The sequence below is a fragment of the Syngnathus floridae genome, chromosome 11, assembly GCF_059516105.1.
Source record: "Syngnathus floridae isolate MCC-2025c chromosome 11, RoL_Sflo_1.0, whole genome shotgun sequence".
Lineage (NCBI taxonomy): Eukaryota > Metazoa > Chordata > Actinopteri > Syngnathiformes > Syngnathidae > Syngnathus > Syngnathus floridae.
The window spans coordinates 10,970,524-10,995,696 of record NC_142423.1 but is presented as its reverse complement, the minus strand read 5'-3'; the positions used below and the strand labels follow the sequence as shown (position 1 = coordinate 10,995,696).

Genomic DNA, 25,173 nt, shown 5'->3' with positions numbered 1-25,173 from the left:
TTTTATATCTTCTTCTAATGGTATTGTGGCTGCTCTGTTTCACTGTGCCGACATTTGCTTCCCTTCAGTCTTGTATGCTAAAAAACACATTGAAATGCTTACATTGTACATTTCCTTTACATTTCCACCAGATGACATTTTCAGTATATTTTCTCAATAGCCGAGAGAGGCAGGAAGCAGAAAAGAAAAGGTTAAACGTTAGCGTTATCTCTGTCCTTTCAGGTCTGCCATCAGCCTCGACCTGTGTGACAGCGTATTACATGAATAATCCCGACCTGTGTCGAGGGTCACAGTGAATCGGAGTCCATTTTCAGGGATTATGATGCAAAGAGCCAAGAGAGCATAGGCGGAAGCCTCTCTTTTAATGTCAAAAATATTTCACACCAGTCCCATTAGGAGAATAATTTAGCATTCAAATACTCTTACATAAGTGATAAATTCATGAGATGAACCAGCTATAGAAACCAGACACACTCGCCGGGCTGCAACATTAGGTACACCTGTACAATTTAAAAGATGTAGCAAAATTATTTACAAAATAAGAATGCTCCGTTTTTAATTGACCATTTGAGTTATAACAATAGGTTTTGGTATAGAATGTCAAACAACCCTGGCCTAACTTTTTGCGAGACAAATGAAATCGCACTAAAATAGCAATTTTCCATTGAAATCAAAGTGGCGTCTTTGTAACGATGGCGAAAGTGACAATAATTTAAGGCGTAAGCAAGAACGAAAGGGCCTTCGCAGTTGGATCCTTTTTTTCGTAGCCATCCCTTAAAATGATGGTAGTATTTACTCCCAATTTTGGCTTGTTGGGTGAAAGCATTCATAGTAGTTCACTTTTCCCTCATTTGGCCTTACCGCTAATGGCTTAAAGGTTTGAAAATGGCTGCTCACCATTTCTCATAATTCAAATAGTTGGATCCTTTGAGGTGATAAAAAGTCTATACCTGGAAAATGTGCCAAGATTATTGTATTTAAAAAATGTTTATTTTGGGTTCGGTCAGAAGCTTTGTACGTAGCGAGGGTGAATATGTATTCAGTGGTAGTATAAAAACAGCAACAAAAAGACATGCAAGACATGAATGGAGAGCCAACGGTAACTGTGAAAAACAAAATAAACGGTGAGTCCAGGCAGGGGGCAAAATGATGACTCACTTTCACATGTCCTCCTCCATCTTCATTTGCAGCAACCCTCTCAAGGCTAGGACGCGAAGTGCCCTTGAGGTAGCCGTGACTCAGCTGGAGAAGGACGGCTTACGTGCTATCCTGACCACATTGTACGTGTTCAGACCCGGCGCGTCGAACCCGGGGGAAACGCCGCGCTTGTCGTACGCGTAGAAGTTGAACAGTTGTCCATCCTGGGCCTCCAAAGACACGGTGGCCGAACCCACCCTGAGGACGCAGGGGTACTCTCTTTCAAAGACCACCTTGAAGACGCGCTCTACCAGGTAGTTGAGCTTTATGGTCCGGTACGTTTGCGGTATCAGCTCTTCGATTTGAGGGCCGAATTGCTGCATGGTGAGAACGCCATCCGAGCCGGCTTTGATTTCGTAGAAGGTGATGTTGCTGTAGGTAAAGAAGCCCGCGTAGGCTTCTGGGTTCGGGGGCGCCGAGAGCACCCTGCGGGTTTCCCTGAAGGCGTTTTCTAAGGCAGGGATGATGTGGCGGTAGGCTTTGGCCACCAAGTCCTGCTTTTGGGAACGACCCCCAGCCATGAGCACCACCAGGCCGAGTTTAAGTCGCGGCACCAAGGAGAATGTGGCCGAGTAGCCGTCCAGGTCGCCGTCTTTCCGCACCATCTCGTAGCCCAGCAGCTCATTCACCTCCCACGGCGTCCCCGTACGGTTTGCGAAGTAGTCCTTGTCGCACCTGAAGAGCGGCGTAAGCATGATCTTCAAGGAGTCGGGATCCAGAAGTTTGCGGTGATAGGCACCCAGCAGCATCATGGCCAGCTTGGCCAGGTCCGCCGCCGTGGAGAACATCTGACCCGACGGGCGATACCAGCCCAAGTCGTACAACGGAGCGGGCTTTCCGTTGGAGTACACGCCCACGGCCACCTGGCCCTGGAGACCTGGCGTGATGTCGAATCCTGTGTCCTCCATGCCCAGGCGGTCCAGGATGTTCTCTGAAACCCAACGCTGGTAGTCCATTTTGACCACTCGCTCAGACATCACGTGTGCCAGCAGTGAGAAGGCGAGATTGCTGTAGTGACATCTGGAAAGAAAGATGTGAAATTGAACTGCAGTACAGGAGTAAATGGAGCAAGGACACCATCATTTGGCTTTCAGATAGAATGAAAAAACATTTTCTGTTATGATGAATTGTCGGTATTTGAGATGATGCAGCTGCTATACAAACAGCCTGGAAAGCAAATGATTTACTTTGCTGTGTTGTGACCCAAACAGATGTAACTAAAGCTTACTTGGTTCCTGGATCGGCAACAAGGACATCATCCTGCAGAAGATTGATTGCCGACTGAGTCTTTCCTTTCCAGAGAAGGTTTGTTGCTCTGAGTCTCCTTGGCAGACCTTGATAATGAACGCAGTTGGACAGCAAATTTGTATTCTGGTCACAGACCTACACAAACACGTACGCCGCCTCCTGTCGACATGTTGCAATTCCCCTGGTCTGGTCTTGCAACGATCGATCCTCCCATTTGATGGTGTCATTAAACAGATATGATTCTCATCCGGCATGCTATGGTCCTGCTGTGCTGTTTAGATTAGAATCATGTCGTAGTTATGACCTATTGGGTCCCGTTATGAAGGCGAATATAATATCAATAGAGTGAGACAAGGTAAATGAGGACCCGAATGTCTAGCTATGTCCAATCTGTCCAATTCATGTCTGAATTATGATTAAAAAAATACATATTTGATAAAAGGAACAGTTCCATCAAATCTCTATTTCTATTCTACGGGTATTTAATTGATTCGCGCAATGAAACGAGACATCGTCCAAACTCTGAGGCAGATGTGCAAACCAGTCGTCCACCATGATGCCCGTCATATCTACTAAAATATTACGCATTTAGGTGTTAAAAGTACCAGAGAGCTGGCTGGCCATTCTGCGGAGCGTCACCGAGGAGGATCGAATAGGGACCTCGCCGCTGTCCAGGAAGATCAAACCGTCCGTCACGTATTTGAGCTCCGAGTCACGCGACCTCCCCGTGGGGTTCTTGATGGTGAAATTGTCCACGTATTTCTCCAGCGGGTCATCCAGTGAGCCGATCTTGCCCTCTTCCCACAGGCGGTACAGCATCAGCGTGGGGAAGATTTTGGACAGGCTGGCAATTCTGAAAACACCATCAAGCAAAGTTATGTGTGACTTTTTTGTTAATACTAGAATCAAGTGTAATTGCACATCCACTACAGTAGGTGGCAGTGGTGTTGGAACACTTGCAATTGATATACTGTAGCGTGTAACTTGCTAATTAATTAATGCACAATTAATTAAACAATTGAGAGATTAGGAGTGTAATGCCAGTACTCTACTTTTGATCTGATAACCTGTTGTGTTCTTAAGTCACCTACCTGTAGATGGTGTATTCATTGGGGGGTCCCGAGAATACATCTGAGATGTTCCTTTTGCCAAAATTGCCGGTCCATAAAACAGTGTCATTCAGGATAACGATGGCGGAGAGAGCCGGCAGACTAATTGGATTGATGCTCTGACGAAGCAAAATGTCCACCTGTAGGGGGAACAGAGGACACATTCAGGGATGTTAAACTAACAACTTTAAAAGCATGTTGGGATGGTAAAAGTTTGGGGTTGTTTAAACTCTGCTTGTGAGATAGCTGTTTTTAATCTTTTTTTCCCTTCAATTATTTCCCCTTTTTTCCTGAACATTTATAGCTCAGGAGCCAAATTGCGTTCCTCTATTATTATAATCGATGAATTGAATTCAATAAATTGAATTGAAAAAAATAAAATTTCCATCACTTTATTAAAAAAGGAAATATTATTTTTATTATTTTTGACAATGAATCAATGAATTGAAAAAAAATCCATAACTTTATTAAAAAGATTTGAAAAATGCACAAATATCTATTATTCTAAAAAATATTTGTCAACTGTGAAGCCCTTTGTATTATCATCTCGAAAGTCTTTGATTGCAGGGATCACATTGCTGCGTGCTCTGACGCTTTCCGCATGTTTAATCAGGTTTTCCGTGCTTTATCTCCACTCAGGATTAGCCGTGCAGCTGTGCTGTACATTGAACATAGATACCCCCGCTGATTCCACGCCTCTTGTACCTTTTCCAGGGCCTCTTTCAGAGCGGGAATAGGATGCTGCAGCGGAACCGGCCCGGGGTAGCGGGGACACCTCATCTCCGATTTGGCATTGTCACCCAGCCCTTCATCTGGTCGTTAGAATGGAAATGGAGAAGAGGATTGAGAAGACAATGAGGAGAGAGCATGGAGGAACATGAAATGATAACTCGTAGCCCAAGACATGCGGCAATTGGGGGACAGCAATATTTTCCCGTTGTGCTTGCATAATACATGCCAGTCTAGACTCAAGATATAATTTGCATTTTGAATCTGGACATGAGAACATTGAATCCGGACATGTAATGCTCATCTTTCCCAAATGATGAGTCACATAGGAGAACAAGAGTCGTTTCAAACTTGAAATTTTTCATTTGCGATGTTTCGATCCTGCCTTATATCATGAAAATATTTAAAAAAAACGGTTGGATGGACACCATGCTCATTGTTTGGTCGCTGGAGACCCAACAACTTGTATACAAACCGTTAAAAAGTAAATTCTCTGTAATATGCCACACCCCTTTTAATTCTTTCTCCTTGACTAGTTTTGATTATTTGAGGATTCTGAAGCCTGTTCAAAAGCACTGACCTGGCTGCAACTTTGGAAGCTGATATTGCCAAAAGAAGCATCCCGTCATCACCATGGAGAGCGTGAGAAAGAACACCAAACCCACTTGGGACCATTTCACCTTCATCTTCTTGGGTTTTGTGACCCCTTGGAACTGGACGGTGGCGGCGGAAGGAGGAAGAGGAGGAGCCGGAGGGACAGCGGCGGTGGCGAGGGTAGGTGGCGTCTTGAAAAGAATCTCAGATCACTCAATCGTATAAATCTCGCTGAATAATAACTCAAAGTCTACACACATGCGTTCAACTTGGCACTCCACATGATACTCACCCCTAGCAGGACGGACGAGGTTAATCTTCTTAGCACTCAATCAACCACCTAAAACTCATTCAGCTTCTGTCCCGCCAAAAATGTCAGCGTCCCATGTTAACAAAAGGCACAAATGCGGTGATTTTGCTGGGACTGCGCTCTAATCTGATGGTCGGTGCCACTCTTTGGCCATCACAATTCAATTTCCTCGCCTGTAACTCCAGCCTGTCGACATCATAATCCCCAGATTTACTCTACCAAAGCGGTCAGGGTGGGGGGGGGAATCTTAATCCCTAATCCCTGTGAATCACTTCGCTTCACTCCAGTCTGCCGAGCGGAGAGCGCAAGATGGCTGCCTCGGGCCCTGTGCGGGTTCAAACGGCGTGGCACCTGAGTCCTGTTGCTAAGTGTGGCCATGATGATTGAAATGAGGAAATAAAGTTGGAATATCATTGAATATTATTTCAGGGGTTGAGTTCAAAAAGGGAAATATAGATGTAGAGTGTGAAACATTTCATACAAGCATTCTTTATTCAATTCCAACTCCTTTGCATTGAATAAGAATCAAATGATTCATCCAACTACACAAATGCTCCAGATGGTTTTCACTGGGGGAATTCATTTTATTCATATCTCTTAGCCGGATTCAATACGACCAAATGGCCATGATCAAATCATGAAATCCTTAACTATACAAATGGTGTTGCTACCCAAATGCAATACGCCAGTTGAAATTGACTTAAATTGTTGAAGAATAACCGAAATGAGTGCAGGTTATATCGCAATACGGTTAATGTCACAGTCTAGATTAAGTCTTTGAAGATTGAGGAAGAATTTTGCAGACAGATTAAAAGGAACATAAAGCAGTACAAGGAAGGCTGCACTATTGGCAAAACACTAAACAGACAGTTTGTCGGAGCGCGTTCAAGTTTGCAAATGTTTTTACAAAATCACTGCCTTTGATAATTTCGCTGCTCAGTGGGATACAGGCTGAATAAACTGAAAAAAGTTTTGGTCAAATTTATCCATTTGTATTTTGTCAAGTAGTGGCAGAGAATAAAATATGGTTTTGAAGGACATAAAAAAAAATACTATTTAAAAAAATGATCTGGACTTGTGCACCCACTTGAAAGCAAATTCAACACACCATTTTTTTCATTTGAATGCAAGGGCAGTCTGTGCCGGAGGCATCGAAACAATCACGTCCTACCCAAAGCATTTAGTTGTGATCAAACAATGAAATCCTAACTATACATATGGCGCAGATGGTTTTCACAGGAAAATTCCGTTATTCATATCTCTAATCCGGATTTAAGATAGCAGCCTCATCATGGTTTGCAAGGATCATCTCTCCCGTGAAGATGACTTTCATGGCTCCGGACTGGCATTTGTGATCTATAATTACATGTGGCCTCAACATGTAATTAATTCTTAAAAGGGCAGTCTGTATTGAAATTCTCTGTATCATATTGAATTTTCTGTTCCTCTGGTATGGCTGGGGCTTTATGGGTTGTGGAAAGGATCCCTCTCATATGGATAGTTAGTGTGCAGGTGTTGATCCGTTTTACATAATCTAGTGAATGTCCACACACATTTTTACCTGAGTTTGGAGCCCATCCACAGTGGCTTCCCTGAGGACTTTACTCCCGGCCTTGCCCATGATTCTAACTCACTGGCTGCGACCTGACACAAAAACACATAGATGGGGTCTCATTTGCATTTGCTCTATATTCGTGCAACACGGAATTTTTCACAGTATCTCACATATCCCAGCGAGCATCACCTCTCCATCATCCAAGTCCTCTCCTATATAAAAAGGTAACACCTCCCCCCGCAAATAAATACGCACAACCGTATCAGCCACTTCAACCACATGAGCAGAGACTGTCATGATGAAAATTCCAGTTATTATGATGACAATATGACATAATATGGGCGGATAATAAAAAAACAACCCACATGCCCATAATTACATTTCTTACTTCTTTTATTACATTTCTTACTTCTCTTTTTGACCATTTATTTAATGCCTCAGAAAAAGAAACGTGAAATAATGCTGGCAGATACATTCAACGAAAGTTTTGCATAAGCCCAAAGAAATGATTCTATTTCAGACTTTACGTAGTGATGTGTAACACATGACAGCATATTAGATCAATCCACAGAAGTCATATAAATAACGATAAAATGATCTAAATCGCTCATTGCAGATTAAGTCACATAGAAGAACGTAAGAACAACAACAAAAAAATATTCCGAATTGATGTGTTTCAGGTTCACTTTGTCTTAAAGATGTAATATTTCCACTGGCCGCTAGAAGCCAGTGCCGTCTTCCAAAGTCAAAGGAAAAGTAGTTTAATTGAACAGCGGAACTCCGGAAGTTAATCGCCTCGGAACTCAACATATTCTGTTTTCAACGCAAACTGTCGGGAACTCTTTGTCCCGGTTCTCGCGTAAAACTTCGGAAACCGATCCGACTCACGTAAACAAAATACAGTTCGTTCCACCTGCTGCTACTCAGCGTTGGTTGGCATTGTTGTTTGGCCTTTTGTAGACCGCTGCAAGGCTGGAAACGGGTCCCAAGAAAGATGCAGGAGAAAAGCGGAATAGGTAAGTGGCAATAATAATAATAATAATAGAGCTGAAAAAGGCAATCATAGACAAGTATGAAAGAGGCATTTTTTGTGATGGACCATAGGTTCATTTTAGAGCAATAGAGAGTGATGACCAGCCGACGCCCCCCTGCACCTCCTCCATAGATTCAGCACCTCATCAATGTCAAGGTTTGTAGCTCTTCAATTGACTGTTTTAATGTTTTTATTTATATTGCACATTCAACTCTGCACATTTTTGCTCTGCAATTGTGGGATCAAAAAAAGCAATTATGTTAGGGTAAAAACTTGCTAGCTGAAAACGAATTATTTCATTTCCAGTTATTTCTAATAGGAAAAATACATGTCTTGATGGCAACATTTTGATACTGGGGAAAAAATACCTAGTTGGACACCAGCTTACATAAAATCAGTCCACCCCTGCAACACAATAAGGAACAGAGCATGACTGGTGCAAGTTTGTTTTTGTCAGCGGGGAGGTTGTTTGCTCGGGCTAAAACGACACTTTTGTGTTTTGATACCGGCAGCAAAAATTCAATGGTGTAGTGCACTAATATCGGTGAGTCCCAAAGCCCCATAGTATTTGGGAGCTGAAAGTGCCAGGAATGCCAGGTGCTCTGATGTCTTCATCTTTGTTCTTTAGTTGTTGCTGGAACTGCATCGACTGTGTGTGTATATATACATTTGTTCTTGCTTATTTTTTACTATAGTGCCACACAGTTGTTTCGAGAATTTAGCCCAGGGTTTCTAAATCATAAATATAAGCAAGAATATAAAACCCAATAAAATAATAAAATCTATAAGCTACGGTGCATGTAGCCACAGCCTTGTGATTAATTGATCAATTAGATTAAACTAGTGATAAGACTACTAGATTTGCTCTATTGCTCCAATGAATAAGGATACAAATATTGTCTTTAATGTGGACATGATGGCGCAGTTATTCTCAAATTGTGGTACCACCATTAGTACATTGGGCTCCCTCTAGTGGTAACCAAAAAAAATCACTGTTCAAGTCCATTTCGGTTGTATTTAACTTTTAAGATCAACGGTTGCATTTGAAATGTATTAAGTGTTTTGTCTCTAGGTGGTAGTTTGTGTAAATGATATGAGAACCACTCAATTAGGATATATTAAGAAACTCCTACAATAAAAATTAAAACATACCCTTCAGTACATTGGATTTTGCACTCAACCAAAACGCAGTCTGAGCTCCCCTAATGACACTATTAACAATGCGGTCTCATAAAATCTAGCACAGTCCAATGATAATGCACAAACTTATTGACCTTTGTGATTCACAAGTATCATTCAAGTTTAATGAACCATTTAATATTTATTGCATGCGTGTGTCGGAAAACCCGCCTTTATTGAAGCCACGATGAACCGTCGGTCAATTGATATGAGATGTTATGTAACAATTCAGCTAGGCATCATGGTTTCGACACAGACATTCTTGTATAAAATTATAATCATAACCAACACTTTGGCTGTGACAGCCAGTGCTCCACCAATATTATAAGCAGGACTGCACACAGAAATGTTATATAAGCCTCATAATGAGTCAAACGGCTCATTTTTATAGGCCAGAAGATGCCCTGCAGTCATTCGCTCCTTGTCCACTTACCTCAGGATCTATCCGTCACACTTCTTTTGGGTCTTTATCAACACAGAGACGTGGAGGAAAAAAAAAAAAAAAAGGAAATATTCCGCTTTGCTTCTGTTCCGACTTTGGGAGCTCGGGACGGTCTCCTGACAGATGTTGGTATCATAGTTATGACTAAATCCGCCTTGTATCAAACCCAGCATTCTGGATTAAGCAGCACAGCCAATGGCCACATCTGCCATCGCACTCAAATCGGTGCCCTTTTTCCTCGGCATGTTTGTGTGTGCGCGCGCGTGTGTTTTCAGTTTATATTTTGGGATGACGAACTGAGAAAAAAACCCCCAACACTTTACCAGCCAGGCAGAGATTATGTTACACTAATGATGTGAATTTGCTTTGTGGCGCACTGTAAAACATATGGCAGGAAATCTTGGTTTCATTAGATCAGAGAGTCTTGAGTCGGACTTACACATGTAAACAATGTCGTTTCAAGAAGAGGTTTGGTCCTTAAAGTAGGGCATTAAGATTAGGTTAGTGTTTTCAAATGACGGTTTCAATGTGAGGTTTTAAATGTGGGTTAAGATCTTAAAGTAGCATTTCAAGCCAAGGTTAGGTCAAAGCAGGGATTCAACTCTGGGATAGGGCTTCAAAATATTTAAGGCAAGATTAGGGTCTCAAAATTGGGTGTCAAATAGGGTTAAGAGCAAAGACTGGGTCCTAAATTAGGGTTAAAACAAAGGTAAGGTTTTCTATTATGGTTTCAAGCCTACATTAGGATTTCAAATTAGTGTCCCAAAGAGAGATTAGGTCCATTAAAAATGTCTGACACAACTTCAGGTCAAACGGACGTTTGTTCGGTGGGCTCGGACGAGCCAGTTGCCTGTGGCAACGGGCGCATTCGTGACCGTCACGCCACAGCGTCTCGCCAGGAGTCATTTTAGCAGCGTGACGCTGTGAATTTAATCGAAGGGGGGGAAACTAATTGACTGCTTTTGTGCACTTTCACCAGAGAATTAATATGCAGGCAGCCTCCAACACTTAAGTGCAGGCGGCGGCTTAGCGCACAGAGGCTCGGGCTTAACGCAAGCTGTCGATCTCAATGACTCTCATGTGCAAGATCTGTCCAGCCCAACATGTGTGTGTTTGCGTGCAACAAAACTGATAGCTTGGTTCATTCACAGTGTCATTATTTATTCCGTATATACAGTGAGCACATGTAATGGGCAAAGTTCAATAAATCCCTTTGTCATATTGTCTCCATACTGATGCCATCTCCATTTAATTAAGTATGTACTTTATAGTGCAGCTATATTAGCGTAAAACCTTTTTAAAACCTTTTCCATTATTACACTACTAACTCGCTATTCGGTAATCCTGGAATGAACACGGCAAAGCTACTTGAAGCATGTAAATACTTTTTGTTTACGCACCAATAACAGCAGCTGCCCACTGGGCCTTTCATGCCCTCGTCTAGAGAAAATTACGTAAAAAAAATAAAAAAATAATGTCGCTATAATTAATAAGGGAACTTGGAATATAACTCGGTTGCATTTAATATTACCTATAAATGAACTTACTTCAAAGTAGTAGTCCGACTACTCTTTCACATGTAACTGTGACACAACCCTGTTTCTATCATTTTGGTTACCTATCAATATAATTAAGACAGTACTATGTTTCATTCATTGCTGACTTTCTTTAACTGCGAAATACTGACCTCTTGTGGAAAAAACAAAAACAAACAAACGAAAAACAAACAATACAGCAGTGAAAATGCGAGTTCCACTCGCTCGAAAAATCCCAATGTACCTGTATTACGATTACTGTATAAAAGCGATTAAAATGCCAATTTTTCTATAACATGGACCCCACATAGCAGTTGAGATTAACGAGAATAAAATGACGGATGTAGCAGTGTCAGCCTGTCGCCGCTAGATAGTGCCAGAGTTGCATCAAGGTTTTTAAATAGTTTGAGGCAGGTGAGCGGACTCTGTTGGGGGAGGCCAAAATCACAAGCTTTGGGCAAATGGCAAGATAAATAATTATTACTTTTTATTATTTTATAATCTTGACGTGTCAGAAAATTCCCTGTGTTTAAACACTGTCACAGAATGAGAGCTATATGAGGAGGTTGCTGGAAAATGACGTTAGAACCTACTAAAAACCTACAATGACATCATCCAATTTGACAACTTTTTCCTCTGAGGGCTGCATACAGAAAAATCTAATGATTTTGACATTTTTGATTTGAATTCTTTTAATGCTCTAAAACCAATCCATCAAGCAATTATACTACTGTATAGGAGTAGTTATTTTGGAAAACTGCAACAACATCTCAACTTTCTGTTACAGAAGATAAGGAAAAGAGTTAATATATTTTTAGGATTTTGGAGTTAACTAACTCTTAGTTAGCCTGACACACATCTGGAAATTGGTGAGTAGATATACATACTGCTATGTAACTTATGTATGACCTGACTAGTTTATGGAATTTTTCAAGGTTGTCTAAAATTGAGTGAAATAACCTCACAAATAAAGCAAATATTAGTTTAGCACAGTTATCAGCTGGAACGTTTTGGGGTAGATGTAAATGAAACCACCTTCTATCGACTGATGTTTTGCTTCTAAATTCAATACAACTGTTGGCTCAGAAATGGCATGTGTTGGCCCTCACATGACGTTCCTGAGAATCGCAAACTCTGGTAGATTGTCATCGCATGTTTGTCAATAGAAGTTTGCAGTCAAAGCACGTTGGACGGAGCTGAGCAAAAAAGGGACGCTCTGAACGACTCTGCCCGTAATCAACAAGCAGCCATGTTGTATCAGACAGTGAAAGTGGGAAACCCAAAAAAAGAACATGTCGCTATGTGTCATCCAATTACAACAGCACTCTGATCCTTCATGTTTTTCTCATTTGCTTTTTTGGAAGTCCACAAATGCTCTCGAGTATCGCCTGAAGGTCAGATAGGATAATATAACTACCAGTGCATTCGGGGCCTGTTATTAAGGCAAACGCTCTTAAGCTTCTCAAACCTCAAGTTCCAGTTTTTTTTCCCCTTTCAGCTATCGCTACAGAGGAGGTGGAATTTCCCGATGTCGGATGATGAAGAACACATTGAAATCTTTTCACCCAGTCAAAAGTGTCTCGATTTCTTTTGTGTACATTTTGTAATAATCTTGGTCTGATTCAGGTCCATACAATGGTGGTGTTATGAACAATCAGTGGATGCGATTATGTTGCGGTCTGCATGGTGTGAAAACTCTTATCTCGACCTTTGACCTATTTGCACTCTTGAGGAGTGCGTTAGGAGCATGTAGACGTGTCTCCCTCAGCCAACCGCCGTCTATGTAGGTCAGCGAATGGCCCTCGGTGTCACGACGCCATGTAAGAATACGACTAATTGTGTTTCACGGGATGTTGCCTCGACGGGGGCAAATTCCATCTGTTGCCAAAGCCTCTTCATGCTTCATGCCTGTTTAGTCATTCATATGGTTTTCATTCGTTACTCGTTTTCTGACAGGCCTTACGTGACCGGCACGCTACTCAACACACTTAAGGACGGATGACATGACAACGTAAGTACTTTCAAATTCTTAAACTTTCCCAACTTGAAAAAAAACATTCACTACAGGGATGAGAATGGGCAAATCTGATTGGACACCAAACTAAGCGCTATATTTTTCCAGTTGGCCATACAGCAATGCAAAATGACTTTGTATACAAGTTGAAAAATACAAAACTAACTTACAGCGTATTTATGAAGTATTTCGATGTTCTGCAGTGCTCTAAACATGGATCGCTATTCATGCTGAGGCAATGCATGCGTGAGCACGAAAGCGTAAGCTAAACTAATGCATAAAGCGTGTTTTAAAGTGTCATGCCACTCTCTTGTGATGCTCTGCGGCTTATTGGACACGAGTGTCCAAAATTCACTTAAATCGCAGCGGTTTTACATAATCATGTGAATGGCTTTGTGTCTATCGAAAATAGTCAAAGGCGTGTGGATTCTCCTGTCTGCAGCTCTTGAGGACTCCGAGGCCCTAACAAGTGGCAACGCTGCATGAGGAGCCACTTGGGGAACAAGTCTAGTGTGCTGATCTTCACACTCCAACAACCTATGCTGCGTTCAAGTCAACTATGAGGTCAGGAAATCCAGATCTCCACTTCAAGTCAAGCGTTATTGAGTTTTACTACATATTGCAATTCACCACAACTCCTTGTCAAGAAATAGTGGTTAGTATGTCTTATTTTTAGGATTGGATATGAACAAAATGTAAAAACATTTAATATTTTTGGATGATTTTATTGCTAGATATTGGATCACATATACATTCTTTAAGAGAAAAAAAATGAATATATTAAAATATGCATAATGGCATTTTTGTCATACACGTGACGTGGCCCTCTAGTAGCACTGACGTTGTGGCCTCCATCAGCAATTACTCTAAAAAAGAAATAACCAAAAAATTAACATGGTTGAGCCTTGGCAGAGGTCTAAGCCCCGCTGCTTGTCTTTTTACTCAAAGCCACCAGCAATTTTGTTTCTTGGCTCCATTTATTTGGATGTGTGTTCCTAGCTGATCTTTAAAAAAAAAAAAACCCGTCTACCCAGACAGTCGAGTGGCGTGGCATGAGCCAAGGAAAACCCACTAGATTGCATACTCCAGAATTTTCCCCAGGCTTATTTTATTCGCCTGTATTAAAAAAATCTGGTATACGAGAGGTGGTTATCAATGTACAACTTGATGCTGATATGAAAAATGATTTATGTCCTTGGCGGAATTCTACTCTCTACTTTTCAGAAGGGTTTTTTAAATAATTATAAATGGATAAATGAATAAAAATAAAAAAAGTTCACAGGTTTTCCCATCTTAGTGAGCGTCTGCAAACTACTAAATGCTAGTTGTAGCCGCAAGAAAAAAGAAAAATGATGCTATCCTTTAACGTCCTCAGGGGGCGCTCTGAATCAGTGCAGGTGCTAGCAATGCAACCTTGGAGGCGAGATGGTGCACATTAACTACTCCTGGGTCCTGATGTTGTTGTTGTTGTTTTCCTTCCTTGCTAGATCATTGCATCTTTCTGTGCCGGCATCCTCAGTGCAGCAAGCTCCCTTGTTCCAGATATTAAATTACTCATAAAACATTTGCTTGGCCTCCAGGCCCTGTTACTGCAGCTTGTTGCGAAAGCTCCACTTAGCCCCTGGAATGTCCCCGAGAGTGTAGCTTGTGCCACCTCTCCTAAGAAAAGTCAATTTTTCCAATTTAAGAACGAGGCAGTTTCGGCTCGCATTAACATCACGCCGCTTGTCGCCTCCGCCCGTACCTGTCGCCCTCACCGTGACCAGAGAAGTGCTGCTGTGTTACAACAAGCAGCCTGAAAGCTTAAACATTGTACCACACAATGCGAGAGAGCAAGAGAGGCTGGAAATTGGTGGGGGGGGGAAGAAAGGAAAAAGGCCAACCGCTCATGCCGTGTTAGCTTGAGTGAACCAGAAAGCCCTGCACCGAGCTCAGTGAACCATAAAGTTATTTTAAAGATACAGCCGCAGAGTTCAGCAAGACAATATGAGAATGAAAGTGAGTCCAGACCAATTGGACTTGACAGTCTCATTTGACGTTGGCTATTTTATTTAACTAATGTAACTTCAATTGACTCTAACTCACATTTAACTTCTTTTTTGCACCATAGCCATTACACAGATGTGTGTAACTTGTGTTTCTTTCCACTACTTCATTTATTATGATTGACATTTAGATCAGTTTGGACACAAACAAAAATATATAGAATGCTATGCAGGAACTGGATTTAAACTACAGGTCCAAGGATCCCATTCCGATTAAATGCGTAAATGCATTTTCCGATTTTGTGACACACATCTCATGTGACTGCGTTTACATTCACTCAGTGACTCAACACATGAAATAAATCACATTGGACAATCTGACTTGTCAAACATTTTATTTATTTTTACAATTTCTTTCACAGGATTAAAAAGCTTTTTAAACAAGGTTTTTGTATAACAATCTGAACGATGCTGAAGTAGTCTTGTTGCATTTGTCCAAAATAACTGACATATCGTTAGTTTCGTTCTCATTCTCTTAATTGGAACCTATTGTCATATCATATGATACATGTTTTGAATGTAGTAGAAGGAAATTAAAACTACTGAACTGTTTTATGATTTTAAATTTACAGAACGATTGTTAGCAAAATTGGTGTTGACCTCGAACTTTTGCACAGTACTTGGGTCATACATTTTTAATCAAGTTTTTAATGTTAAATGCACTTTTAGGTGAAAAAAAAAATCACATATAAAACCATGTGGAACTGAACCTTCCCCCTCCCCGCTTCCCCTCTGAACATCTTTAAATCAATTTATGTCTGCCAGCTAAAGAAAAGTGACTGGAGCATAAAAGAAGACGTTGAGAGAGATGAAGAGAGACGGTTTAGTTGTTTGACTGCGACTGGACGCTGTGAGTTATTTTTGTGTAGGCGCACGTCAAACTGGCTGAGTGACGTTGTTTTATGTGTAAGAGATCAGCTCGGGGGAGGCCATACGGCAAAAAGTGGCGGGTTCCGTTCTAACTGGAGGAAAAATGTGCGGGTGTTAAAAAAGAAAGAATCGTCTAACTATCAAATGCAACCTTCAACGAGGGCTGAAACACTTTAAAAAAAAATCACAAATGGTTATGTATTATAGTTTCAAAATGTATGTTTATATTATGATAATTTTGATCATTTTGAAATTCTCCTACCACTTCATCGCTAACTAACAAGATGTCTGCTGTGATGTGTTTTGCGCCAATAGAAATGAGAAGAATGAGCTTGAAGAGCAGATTGGCTGTCTCCAGGCAGCCAGCCAGCTCGCGTTCCCCATATGGCCTCTGAGGTGCCCAGTGATGGCCGCTGTGTCTTCACTTATGGATTACAGCGAAAAAGGTGAGAAGTCAGTTACCTGTGGTTATTAGCAGCTCACTCATGAAATTGCCAAATGCGGCGGGGGCGAGCGGAATGGGACGTGATGTTTAAAGGTCCGGAGATGTTTGTCTGTATTTGGGGACAACACGCAGAGCGCCATCTTGAATGCTATTTCGCTCACACTCACTTGAGTGTTAAATATTGATGAGGAGAAGTGGGATAGAAAGGTGGACAATATTTAAATAGCGGAAAATATTGAAAATTTTAATTATCACAGGAAGAAAGGTAAACAATTCTCACTCCTTTTTTTTTTTTCACCCCACCATGAATACAAATAATGTTATTACACTATTGCCAGATTGCAAGGCTAAAAATGTGCATTTCACACAGAAAAGTGCTTTAGTGCTAGAGTAGTGTCTAATCAATTATTCAAAACCAAATAACTAACTAATGTGTTTCAGCAGACGCCGGCTTCTTAACCTCAGTCACATCCTGGCCAAAATTTTCTCCCCCCGGATCGCATGAGTCATAATTTGACAAGTAGGTGACATGAGATTAATTAAGATGGAAGCATACATTTTTTATTCCAAGTACTAAATAATGCACTTGACAGAAAGTGCAAACTCAAAAACATACTCAACTTTTATTTTTGGAGACTGGATCAAAACAGTTTCAAAGAATATGAGGTTGGGTATAATCATGGAAATGCAGTATACAGAAGAGGGAAAATTACCAATCCTAACCCCAACCCAAACATAATCAATTAACTTCACCCAAACATAAGGATTTACCATTGTAAATACCGAACAGGCTTAACGTGTTGTCACTCTTAACACCCGATAATAAATTTGCTGATTGGAAGGGAGGACCCGGGCCTGATTATTGGGATGTGTGAACACCGCTTTGGGTTGGATTAAAAACATAGTACCTTCATTTTTAAATATTCCATAGACTGTTGACCCACAACAAAGTTGAAGTATAGGTAGTTTTGAAACTGGGAGTGTTTTTAATCTGCAGGCACGTATCGTTGTTCCTCACTTTGTGATGTCACTAAGTGCAACATCGATATTTTCTTGGATGAGGTGGGACGGCTGCTTAGAGAGGAGGAAGGAGCAGGAACGCTACTAAAAGCACCTAAAAGTCGATATGGTATGACGATTATACCTCGGCAATTTCAACAACACAACGCGAGGGGGGTATCATGTGCCGCCGAGCTATTGTGTTTCCAATAGACACAACATACATTTGTTGACGTATACATTTAATGGGTCAGCTAATCCAGTCACCCACAGCCATTATCGTACAGTTGAGTCTGCGGATGGGATAAGCCGGTGTGTAAACCTTCTTCCCTCCGTATAATTTATGAGCCACAACTCCAGCCAGATTAGACCCGATTGGATCGCTGGTGCCATATGTGACCTACAAAAGCGGCGCTCCGCTCGCTTTAGCCGCATGGCGGGAGGGGTCAGTGATCTCCCTGGGCAAAGGTTGTCATGGGAACGACCCCTAGATGCACCACTTGCGCATCTCAGGGCAGAATTATCCAGATTTTTTTTGTTGTCAGGCCGCTCTGTTTTCTGCTCTACTTCCTCACTCTCTCTGGCGATTCCCTTTGCCTTCGACATGTGCGACGACGGCACATACCGTGCATACGACGACATCGTCTACCGCATACTCCATGCACACGAGCAACTGACTCAAGGCTGGGTGCTCAACCAAAGTGTGGAAGCTCATAGCAGAATCTTATCTTAGCAACAAAACAAATACAAAAATGACACCCAGATTAAAAAAATGGCATTCATTACTCGGTTGGTCGACTCGACTGAATGTCATGAGGGCTTTCTTGAGCCCCGCAGTAATGTTCCGGTGGGTCGTGATAAGTTTTATTTACAGTATGAGGGGAAAACTTCGAGCCATTAGACAGCATGTCTGCTCATGCTGAAACTTCACGTCTAAATTCAGAAAGAGTCCTCATCTGCGGGCGAGATTTGTCTCATGCAGAATTTTGATCTACGTGTTTGCCATAAGAGTCACTCAACGCGGTACCTTTGCAGTTACTCGTAAATCGATTTATCTTAGTGTAGCGCGGCTAAGCAATCAACTCGCAAAAACACAGCACGCTTGCGCTTTTTTGCTCAGCAGGGCGTAAATATAAAAATAAACAGGAGATCCCGTTACTAAGTTATTATATTGCAAAGAACAGGGGAAGAAAATATAATTGGATCCCCATGGTGGTTCTCAGTTTCTCTACCAGCTTCCTCCCGGGGTGGAGGTTAACTACAAAGGAAATACAATAAAGATCTAACATCCCTCGAAGCGCCAAGCAAGTTAAATCAAGCAATTTTATTATTTCCAACTGTGAAAGTACCTCCGGATCACATGTACCCGTAGTCATTAGATTTGATAACGGGAATTCTTGTGAAAGACTTCATATAGCCGTAATGTTAACAAAATGCCTGAAAGAGAAAATAATGACAACACTAGAACTAATACGGCAATGGAAATGACTAGGGTGATTTTTTTTTTTTTTCAAGCCATCAAAGCATTGCCTCTCTTTCTTGATACCACTGTTTATATTTGGATAGCAGCTACTCTCTGAAATATGACTTCAATAAAAAGAAGAATAAGCCGCCAGAATAATTATATATTGAATATTAAACGCATATGCTCCACATATTTTATTTTTATTTTTTTACATCTCTGCATGAATTCGGCTCGACAAACTCTCTCACAAGAACTCTTGGGAAAGCCTACAAGACCGTCTGTGGTACTGTATGCTTACACTGCTCATATTTTATACAATTACTTTGGTGAGACGGGTTTAGTGTACACGCGGGAAAGGTCAACGGGATTTCAGCAAAGGGAAAAAGGCTTTGGTATTTTTTAAAGGAGTCAACTTGTCGCCCAGGAAAATGTTTTGAATTCAACGCGTGTCTCGTTCCAAGGAACAAATACTTTTCAAGCGGTAGAAGTGATAAAAAAAAAAATCCACTGAGACTGCTGCATCAGCATTTTGCTAAAGACCATCATCAAGTTTATGGACATATCAAAATACAACCAAAAGTTACATCAGTCAGTTAAAAAGTTATTATATGTTATTAGTTAGTATATTTAGACAGTGAGAAAAATGCAACAAACCTTTTATAATAAATAAAAAACTTTTCTAAAATAAATACAACAAAATCAACCCCGAAAGCTCATGTTTAATATTAATTGACAAAGATGAAAACGGAGGACATTTTTCTATAATTATATTTCATTTTATAAAAAAAAGGTGTAGTTTGATTTTTGGTGATTTTAAAATAGTTAATATTTGCCGATTAATGGATTGGACACAAGTAATCCCACATGAGCGTCACAAAGATTTTAAATCAAAACTTTAAATTCTTCCATCCTAAACCTGCACCAGTCCTGTCCTCTGCTGTTTTAAGTGTATTATCAAGCTACTTAAGAAAGACATGAACATGAACCCATTCTCACACACAGACATATAGGGTTAAAGTTCAGAGACCTGGGACTTTATAATTCCACCTGGTTGCTCACCGAGACGCCCCAGGCAAGTGGGCATGTTAGGCTTCTGACGGCTTAAGTGACAACTCTACTTGAGAGGCTGGGTCTCCATGAGAGAGTCTGCTCCCACACACACATGTAATAACGTACGCACACCCACACAAAAAAAAAAAACTACAGAGTGAAAGAAAGAGGAATCCTCTTAGTGTTAAAATCTTGATGTGCACCTCCATCTGTTGCACTTCATGATGGAGCAGACACGCATCCCAAATTTCTTAAAGTTTGACATCAACTCAATCATTAATTCATAAGTGCCAGCCTTTTATTTATTGCTTACCTGGTCATGTTTCAGTGGGATTACACAAACTAAGTAGAAGGAAGATATCATTATTATTTATTGAAAATGAGTGAGCACAAAAAAAAGCATAAAAAGCACAAGTTTATTTTTGTATGTTTCAAAAAGACATGATGGAGAATTATTGATAAATATGAGCAAGAATACAAAGCATCTCTTTTGCATGCTATCCAATTACTTTGCACCATATCCAGAACATATTTTCAATAATTAATCCAACTATAAAAACTGTTTTGCTCCATAACTAAAACATATTTTACTATGAATCATAACTAAGAAAACCGGTGCTAAATTTTGACTGTTAATAATCAATATAGATTTCAACAATGTCAACTATTCTGCTTATCTGATTAAATTATTTTGCTTTACAACAAAAACAACAAATACCTTTACCCTAATAATATAATCGACGCAGATTTAAACAAATTCAACTTAACTTACTAACTTGAATGAAGTACTAAATGTACTTCTCCACTTTAAAATAATCGAATTCAATGTTGATTAACTTTTTGAGCTAAACAGAGTTTATTTTTATTTTTCAATTCTCATTTTTTATGATGAAGAAACTCTACCACAGAGAGTGGAGTTAATAGAAAGACAGGAAGAGGCTCAAGATGGCCACAGAGGACTTTTTTAGACAGGACCAAAACATGCCGCTCGTCTGCAGCTAAAGATGAAGTTAATGTTTCGAAGCGAGTCCACTTGGGTCGAGGCAGAGTCCGCATGGAAATTTTGTATGGCTGCTTCTGGAATGCAAACCATAATGAGAGTCAAGCTGATTTATGTGGAAGGTTCTTATCAATTAGACAAAAAAAAAAAAAAAAAGCCACCCAAGGGCCAGTTATTACGTCCAAAACCAAACCCGTGACGGACGACGTATCATTAGCAATGATAAAACATGTTTGTGCTTCAATTTATAAATTTTAAACAGAAACAGAACCCTTAATGGACTGTAGATCATTTAGTTGCAAAAACACAATTTGGAACTGATATATGACTTAAATGAAACTTTGTAGCTCTTTGGTTTGATGTCGTCTCTGGCGTCCATTTGACACGAACGTCCATTAAATCACAATGAGTTTTTGGGCTCATTTAATCAAAGTCATTTAGCAAGGCTGAATTAACTCAAAACAGAACTGAGTGCGTTGTGGACTATTTATGGCTGGATTTACTGTGTGCTTCAAGTGATAATGTTTTTTAATTGTTGTCAAGTACAAGCACAAATGGAATATACGTCACAGAGAATCTGATCTCTTCGGCCTTTTAAAAAGTGGAAAAATCGTATTGGCCGTCTGCCAATATACGTACAACAAAAAAGTCGACACACCCCAGTTAAAATGCCAGGTCAAAACGTCTTCCACCAATAATGTTCCCTATTATTTGTACAACGTAATTGGGAAATAATCTTTTTGGGACAGGTAATAAACTAGTGAGATCATGTGGTTGCAAAAGTGTGCACACCTGCATGTATAGCTAGGAATTTGGCTGGGAGTCAGCATAAACAGAAGAGTATGTTTTTTCTTTTTGCTTGCTAGCAGGAGCCACTTAATATTCACATTATGTTTGTAATGTTATTTACGTCTGTCTGGTGTTGACACTTCAATTTAGCCACATTTAGGGCTCTGCACCGTTTTTCTTTCTCAATGTGTAAATTCACAAGTGACGAAAGTGTCTGTTGACACATTTCCTCATCAAAACACCTCAGATTGCCTTTGAATCGCAATGCTTCTTTTTTATTTGGCCAAAGAGATAACATCAGTAATTTTCCTCACGTCAAAACACTCGGATGATCCTGGATGGCTCGGGTTCCCCGTCGAACCCAGCCCGACTCGGCTCTGGCTTCTTGTGAAAATGCGATCTTAATCCTTTGGTTTTCCAGATTGCACACCTAAAGCGAGAGACACTTTGTGCTCCCGATTTTGCTGGAAGGCCTTTAAGAGGTGGAAATCAGTTTCAGCCCAAAGTCTCCCTTGTGAGTACCTTTAAATTCCAGTGGAAGGAAAAACCTGCTGACCCGCAGGAAGTCTGCCTAAGCGCCGTTAAATTGATTCCTAAAGCCTTTGTTTAAACTCGGGGATGGAAGTGGGATTTGCTTTTAATTTCCAAATTGATTTAAAAGCGTCAGTTCACAAGAATAGCGGTTAGCATGTCTGCCTCACACCAGAGTCCGAATCTCAGTTTAGGCCTTTCATGGTCGATGTTGGTTGATGTGCACTTCACTATGTTTGTTTAAAGTTGTCTCCTATTCCCAGCAACCTTATAAGGACATTCAGGTGTACAATAAAAATGTTAGAGCAAATTTTACAATTGCAATGTTTTATTAAAATAAATTGAGTTATATTCAAACATTTTGGAATACAATTACTCCCCCCCCCCCATAGAGCAAGAGTAAATTAGAGTATATGGGGCCCCGCCCACTACTTTCATCAGGGTAAAATATGAGTGCGCAGCTTATCTTCTCATCAAATAAAAGTTTATTTTAATCGTTTGGAGAACAGTTAATCCAGTACTTTCAATATTATGTTATAATATTTAACTTTGTTCCAAATGTAAGTTTTACTCTATTTGGACTGGGACCAAATATGTGTAGGCCTAATAATATTTTTGTATATTGGTAATAATATGCAGTACTTACATATACCTAAATAATATATTTCTTTTTTAAGAGAGTTGATTTTTGTGCAGAAAGGTACAAAATGAGTATCTGCACTTAATGCTGATTTGCTGTTCAGCATTTTGTGCCTTCCTTGAATTTTTATGCAAGCAAGCCACAGGAGGAAAAAAAAATCACATTGTGGTTATTTTATTGTCTGCTTTAAACCCTTTGCTGCCGTGTTAGACTTGTGAGTCTACACACAAATGAGAAATGCATCATAATTTTGTTCTAAATTAAATTTCTTCATTTAATTTGATCAGAAATGCTGTTGCAAATTTCAAAGAAGCAGTTTTGCGTTCCCACTTTTCTCAACAGAAAATGCAAAGCAGTTCACCTTTTAACCTTTAGGTGGTAGTGTTGCTGCAACTACACGTCAACACTCGGTTGTGCAGTGCCCCCATTTGATCTTTCTCCTCACGCTCAAAATTAAAATAAATTCAGTCCATTTATCTTGCATGTCTAAAAGTAAATTACCTGCAATGTTGAAATTAATGTTCTCGCGCTGAGCTTTGAATTAAGGTAGAAAGAGAAAAAAAAAAAAGATTTTTACAATGCCTAGATTTTTCTTTTCCAAAGTCACATGCTGTTGATCCAAATATGTCAAAATTATGTTAAAGTTTATCAGTTCTGATTCATATCCCAGGATACATGTAATTAGGAAAACAAATCTTTCAGATGACTTAACCTCTATTATTATTATTATTATTATTATTATTATTATCATTATTAAAGCCCGCGACTATGCGATTATGATGGAAAAACATATTTCTAAATTAATATTGTCCCATGTAGCTGATATGTATCAGATGATATAAATTAATTGTATTAATTACTACAAATTAATGTTAAATTCACCATAAGGATTACCTCGCTGCCGTCATTCAGTGCAATTTAAATTTGGACCATCTATTCTTTTGTGCGATTTAATTTGTGCAAAAGAGCTTGCATTGCTTTTCGCTACTTTCATTACCAGCACTACAATAGTGAATGCCGTCCAAAAGCAATATGTCGGCGTGCAACATTTCAAGCGCATTGTCGTTTTTTCCCTGACATTTTTCAGTTCTCTTTTAGATGAGTTCCACATCCAGCTCGCTATGCTTTTTTTGCCTCCATCTGTGCTCTAATCGCCTGGACGCCATCCCGAGTCAAGCCAGTCAAGTGACATGAAATCAATAGAGTCCAACTCGAAGGGGGCAAAGACATCATTGAGGTTCATTGAAAGCCAGGGCGTGCTTTTCCAAAGCTTCCAGGAAATGTTTGTTATTATATAATATGAGTAATACTTGAATCATTGGGGCTTTTTTGTAACTTTTTTGTTTTCAGAATACATGGCGGGCCAAATCAAATACTCTTGTAGGCCTTGTTTGGACCATGAGCCGTAGGTTCCCAACCTTGTTTTATTGTGTGTGTGATATATATATATATATATGAGATGTATGTCCCTCTGTTTTTTTTCCATTCCGTTAATTTGAATCATTCTTTTCTATTTGAGTGAATTAATATGAAACCAAAGTGCTCCTTAATTAGAGGTGTAATTCAATTCCTAAAAATGAATGATCATGCATGCAATTAAGTTCACAGATATTTTCCAGTGTTGGGAAAACCATAACATTGCATCATCGTAAATAAAAACACAGTGAGGGCATCACAGTTTTAATTATTTGGGATGATTAAGTGATGAAAAACTCTGAGCCAAAAAGTGATTAAACTCATTAATGAACAATTTGGCAAGAGTGCTTGCTAACTTAGCTGCTAAAGTCCCCATGGTTTTCTCCTCCTGGGTTTAATGTACAACGTGAGTTCTGATCGGTCATGTGAAGAACTCCATGTGATGGAAGGAAAATGTTCACATTATGTTTTTGTTTTAAATCACAGACTTGAAACCATGCACAGTAATAAGACTGGTGAACATAAAACTTTGATCAGAGATGGCTTTGTATGTTCCTCAATGTATTTTTGGTGTTGATTTAAGCATGTCTTTACTTTTTTCAAGCACATTGTTTTTGACATATTTTCAATTTTTTTACCTTGTGCAATGGGAAAAATCCACCTGTTGATGAACATAGATTTATGAAGATTACAAAATATGTTACAATTTACACATTATAGTTATTTCATTATTATGAAATTCATCATCATTATTTTAATCCTATAATAGACATCAAAAGAGGCAATATTTCATCAATTTGACCATATTTGGTTGGTAAATTTATACAAATATGTATGAATCCTTAAAACTTTTATTTTGCTGTCCTTGAAGGCGACATAAAAACTACCACGAAATGCCTCTCATTGTGCAGTGTTCATCCTGTTGCGCAAAATCATTATAATTACGAAGTATTAATTAAACAACAGACACACCTTGCA

General features: G+C 39.9%; 2 protein-coding genes and 1 long non-coding RNA gene across 20 annotated transcripts in view; 2 read left to right on the top strand and 1 right to left on the bottom strand.

The window, feature by feature from the left end:
* The window catches only part of LOC148391060 (neuromedin-U receptor 1-like), a 21,480-nt gene extending 16,686 nt beyond the window's left edge, over positions 1 to 4,794 (top strand). For 3 of the 13 annotated variants that reach the window (XR_015861279.1, XR_015861271.1, XR_015861266.1), the window contains 4 exons: positions 1,191 to 1,451; positions 2,409 to 2,502; positions 3,038 to 3,319; positions 4,269 to 4,794. The gene's annotated coding sequence lies outside the window, so the exon portion shown is untranslated. Of the gene's footprint in view, positions 1 to 1,190; positions 1,452 to 2,408; positions 2,503 to 2,578; positions 2,821 to 3,037; positions 3,320 to 4,268 lie in introns of those variants that run through there. The other 10 variants (XR_015861280.1, XR_015861273.1, XR_015861268.1 and 7 more) reach the window with 5 other exon arrangements.
* On the bottom strand, positions 334 to 9,617 carry LOC148391059 (beta-lactamase-like protein 1). 2 transcript variants are annotated; one of them, XM_088389481.1, is made up of 8 exons: positions 9,388 to 9,617; positions 6,749 to 6,831; positions 4,864 to 5,068; positions 4,260 to 4,366; positions 3,537 to 3,694; positions 3,051 to 3,298; positions 2,426 to 2,531; positions 334 to 2,217 (listed from the first exon to the last, which is right to left on the bottom strand). In XM_088389481.1, exons 2-8 carry the CDS (start codon positions 6,806 to 6,808, stop codon positions 1,239 to 1,241), a joined length of 1,863 nt encoding a protein of 620 aa, XP_088245607.1. In that variant the 5' UTR covers positions 6,809 to 6,831; positions 9,388 to 9,617; the 3' UTR covers positions 334 to 1,238. The 2 variants fall into 2 exon arrangements, with proteins under 2 accessions (XP_088245607.1, XP_088245608.1); XM_088389482.1 differs by having other exon boundaries at positions 5,170 to 6,831; positions 9,388 to 9,615.
* Positions 7,498 to 25,173, top strand: LOC148391058 (uncharacterized). Of its 5 annotated transcripts, none has more exons than XR_015861282.1 (7): positions 7,498 to 7,758; positions 7,847 to 7,931; positions 12,888 to 12,942; positions 13,388 to 13,509; positions 16,176 to 16,306; positions 16,750 to 16,825; positions 23,878 to 25,173. It is a non-coding gene; the product is annotated as an uncharacterized LOC148391058 (long non-coding RNA). The 5 variants fall into 5 exon arrangements; XR_015861283.1 differs by having other exon boundaries at positions 16,747 to 16,825; XR_015861281.1 differs by lacking the exon at positions 16,750 to 16,825.

Bases quoted from the DNA above. Each gene is read 5' to 3' on its own strand.
- LOC148391059 (XM_088389481.1), bottom strand. From the start codon at position 6,808: ATGGGCAAGGCCGGGAGTAAAGTCCTCAGGGAAGCCACTGTGGATGGG. The intron at 3,695-4,259 runs GTACAAGAGGCG...TTCCCCCTACAG, and splicing joins TGAAAGAGGCCCTGGAAAAG to GTGGACATTTTGCTTCGTCA. The intron at 2,532-3,050 runs GTACTTTTAACA...TTCATTATCAAG, and splicing joins AATGGCCAGCCAGCTCTCTG to GTCTGCCAAGGAGACTCAGA.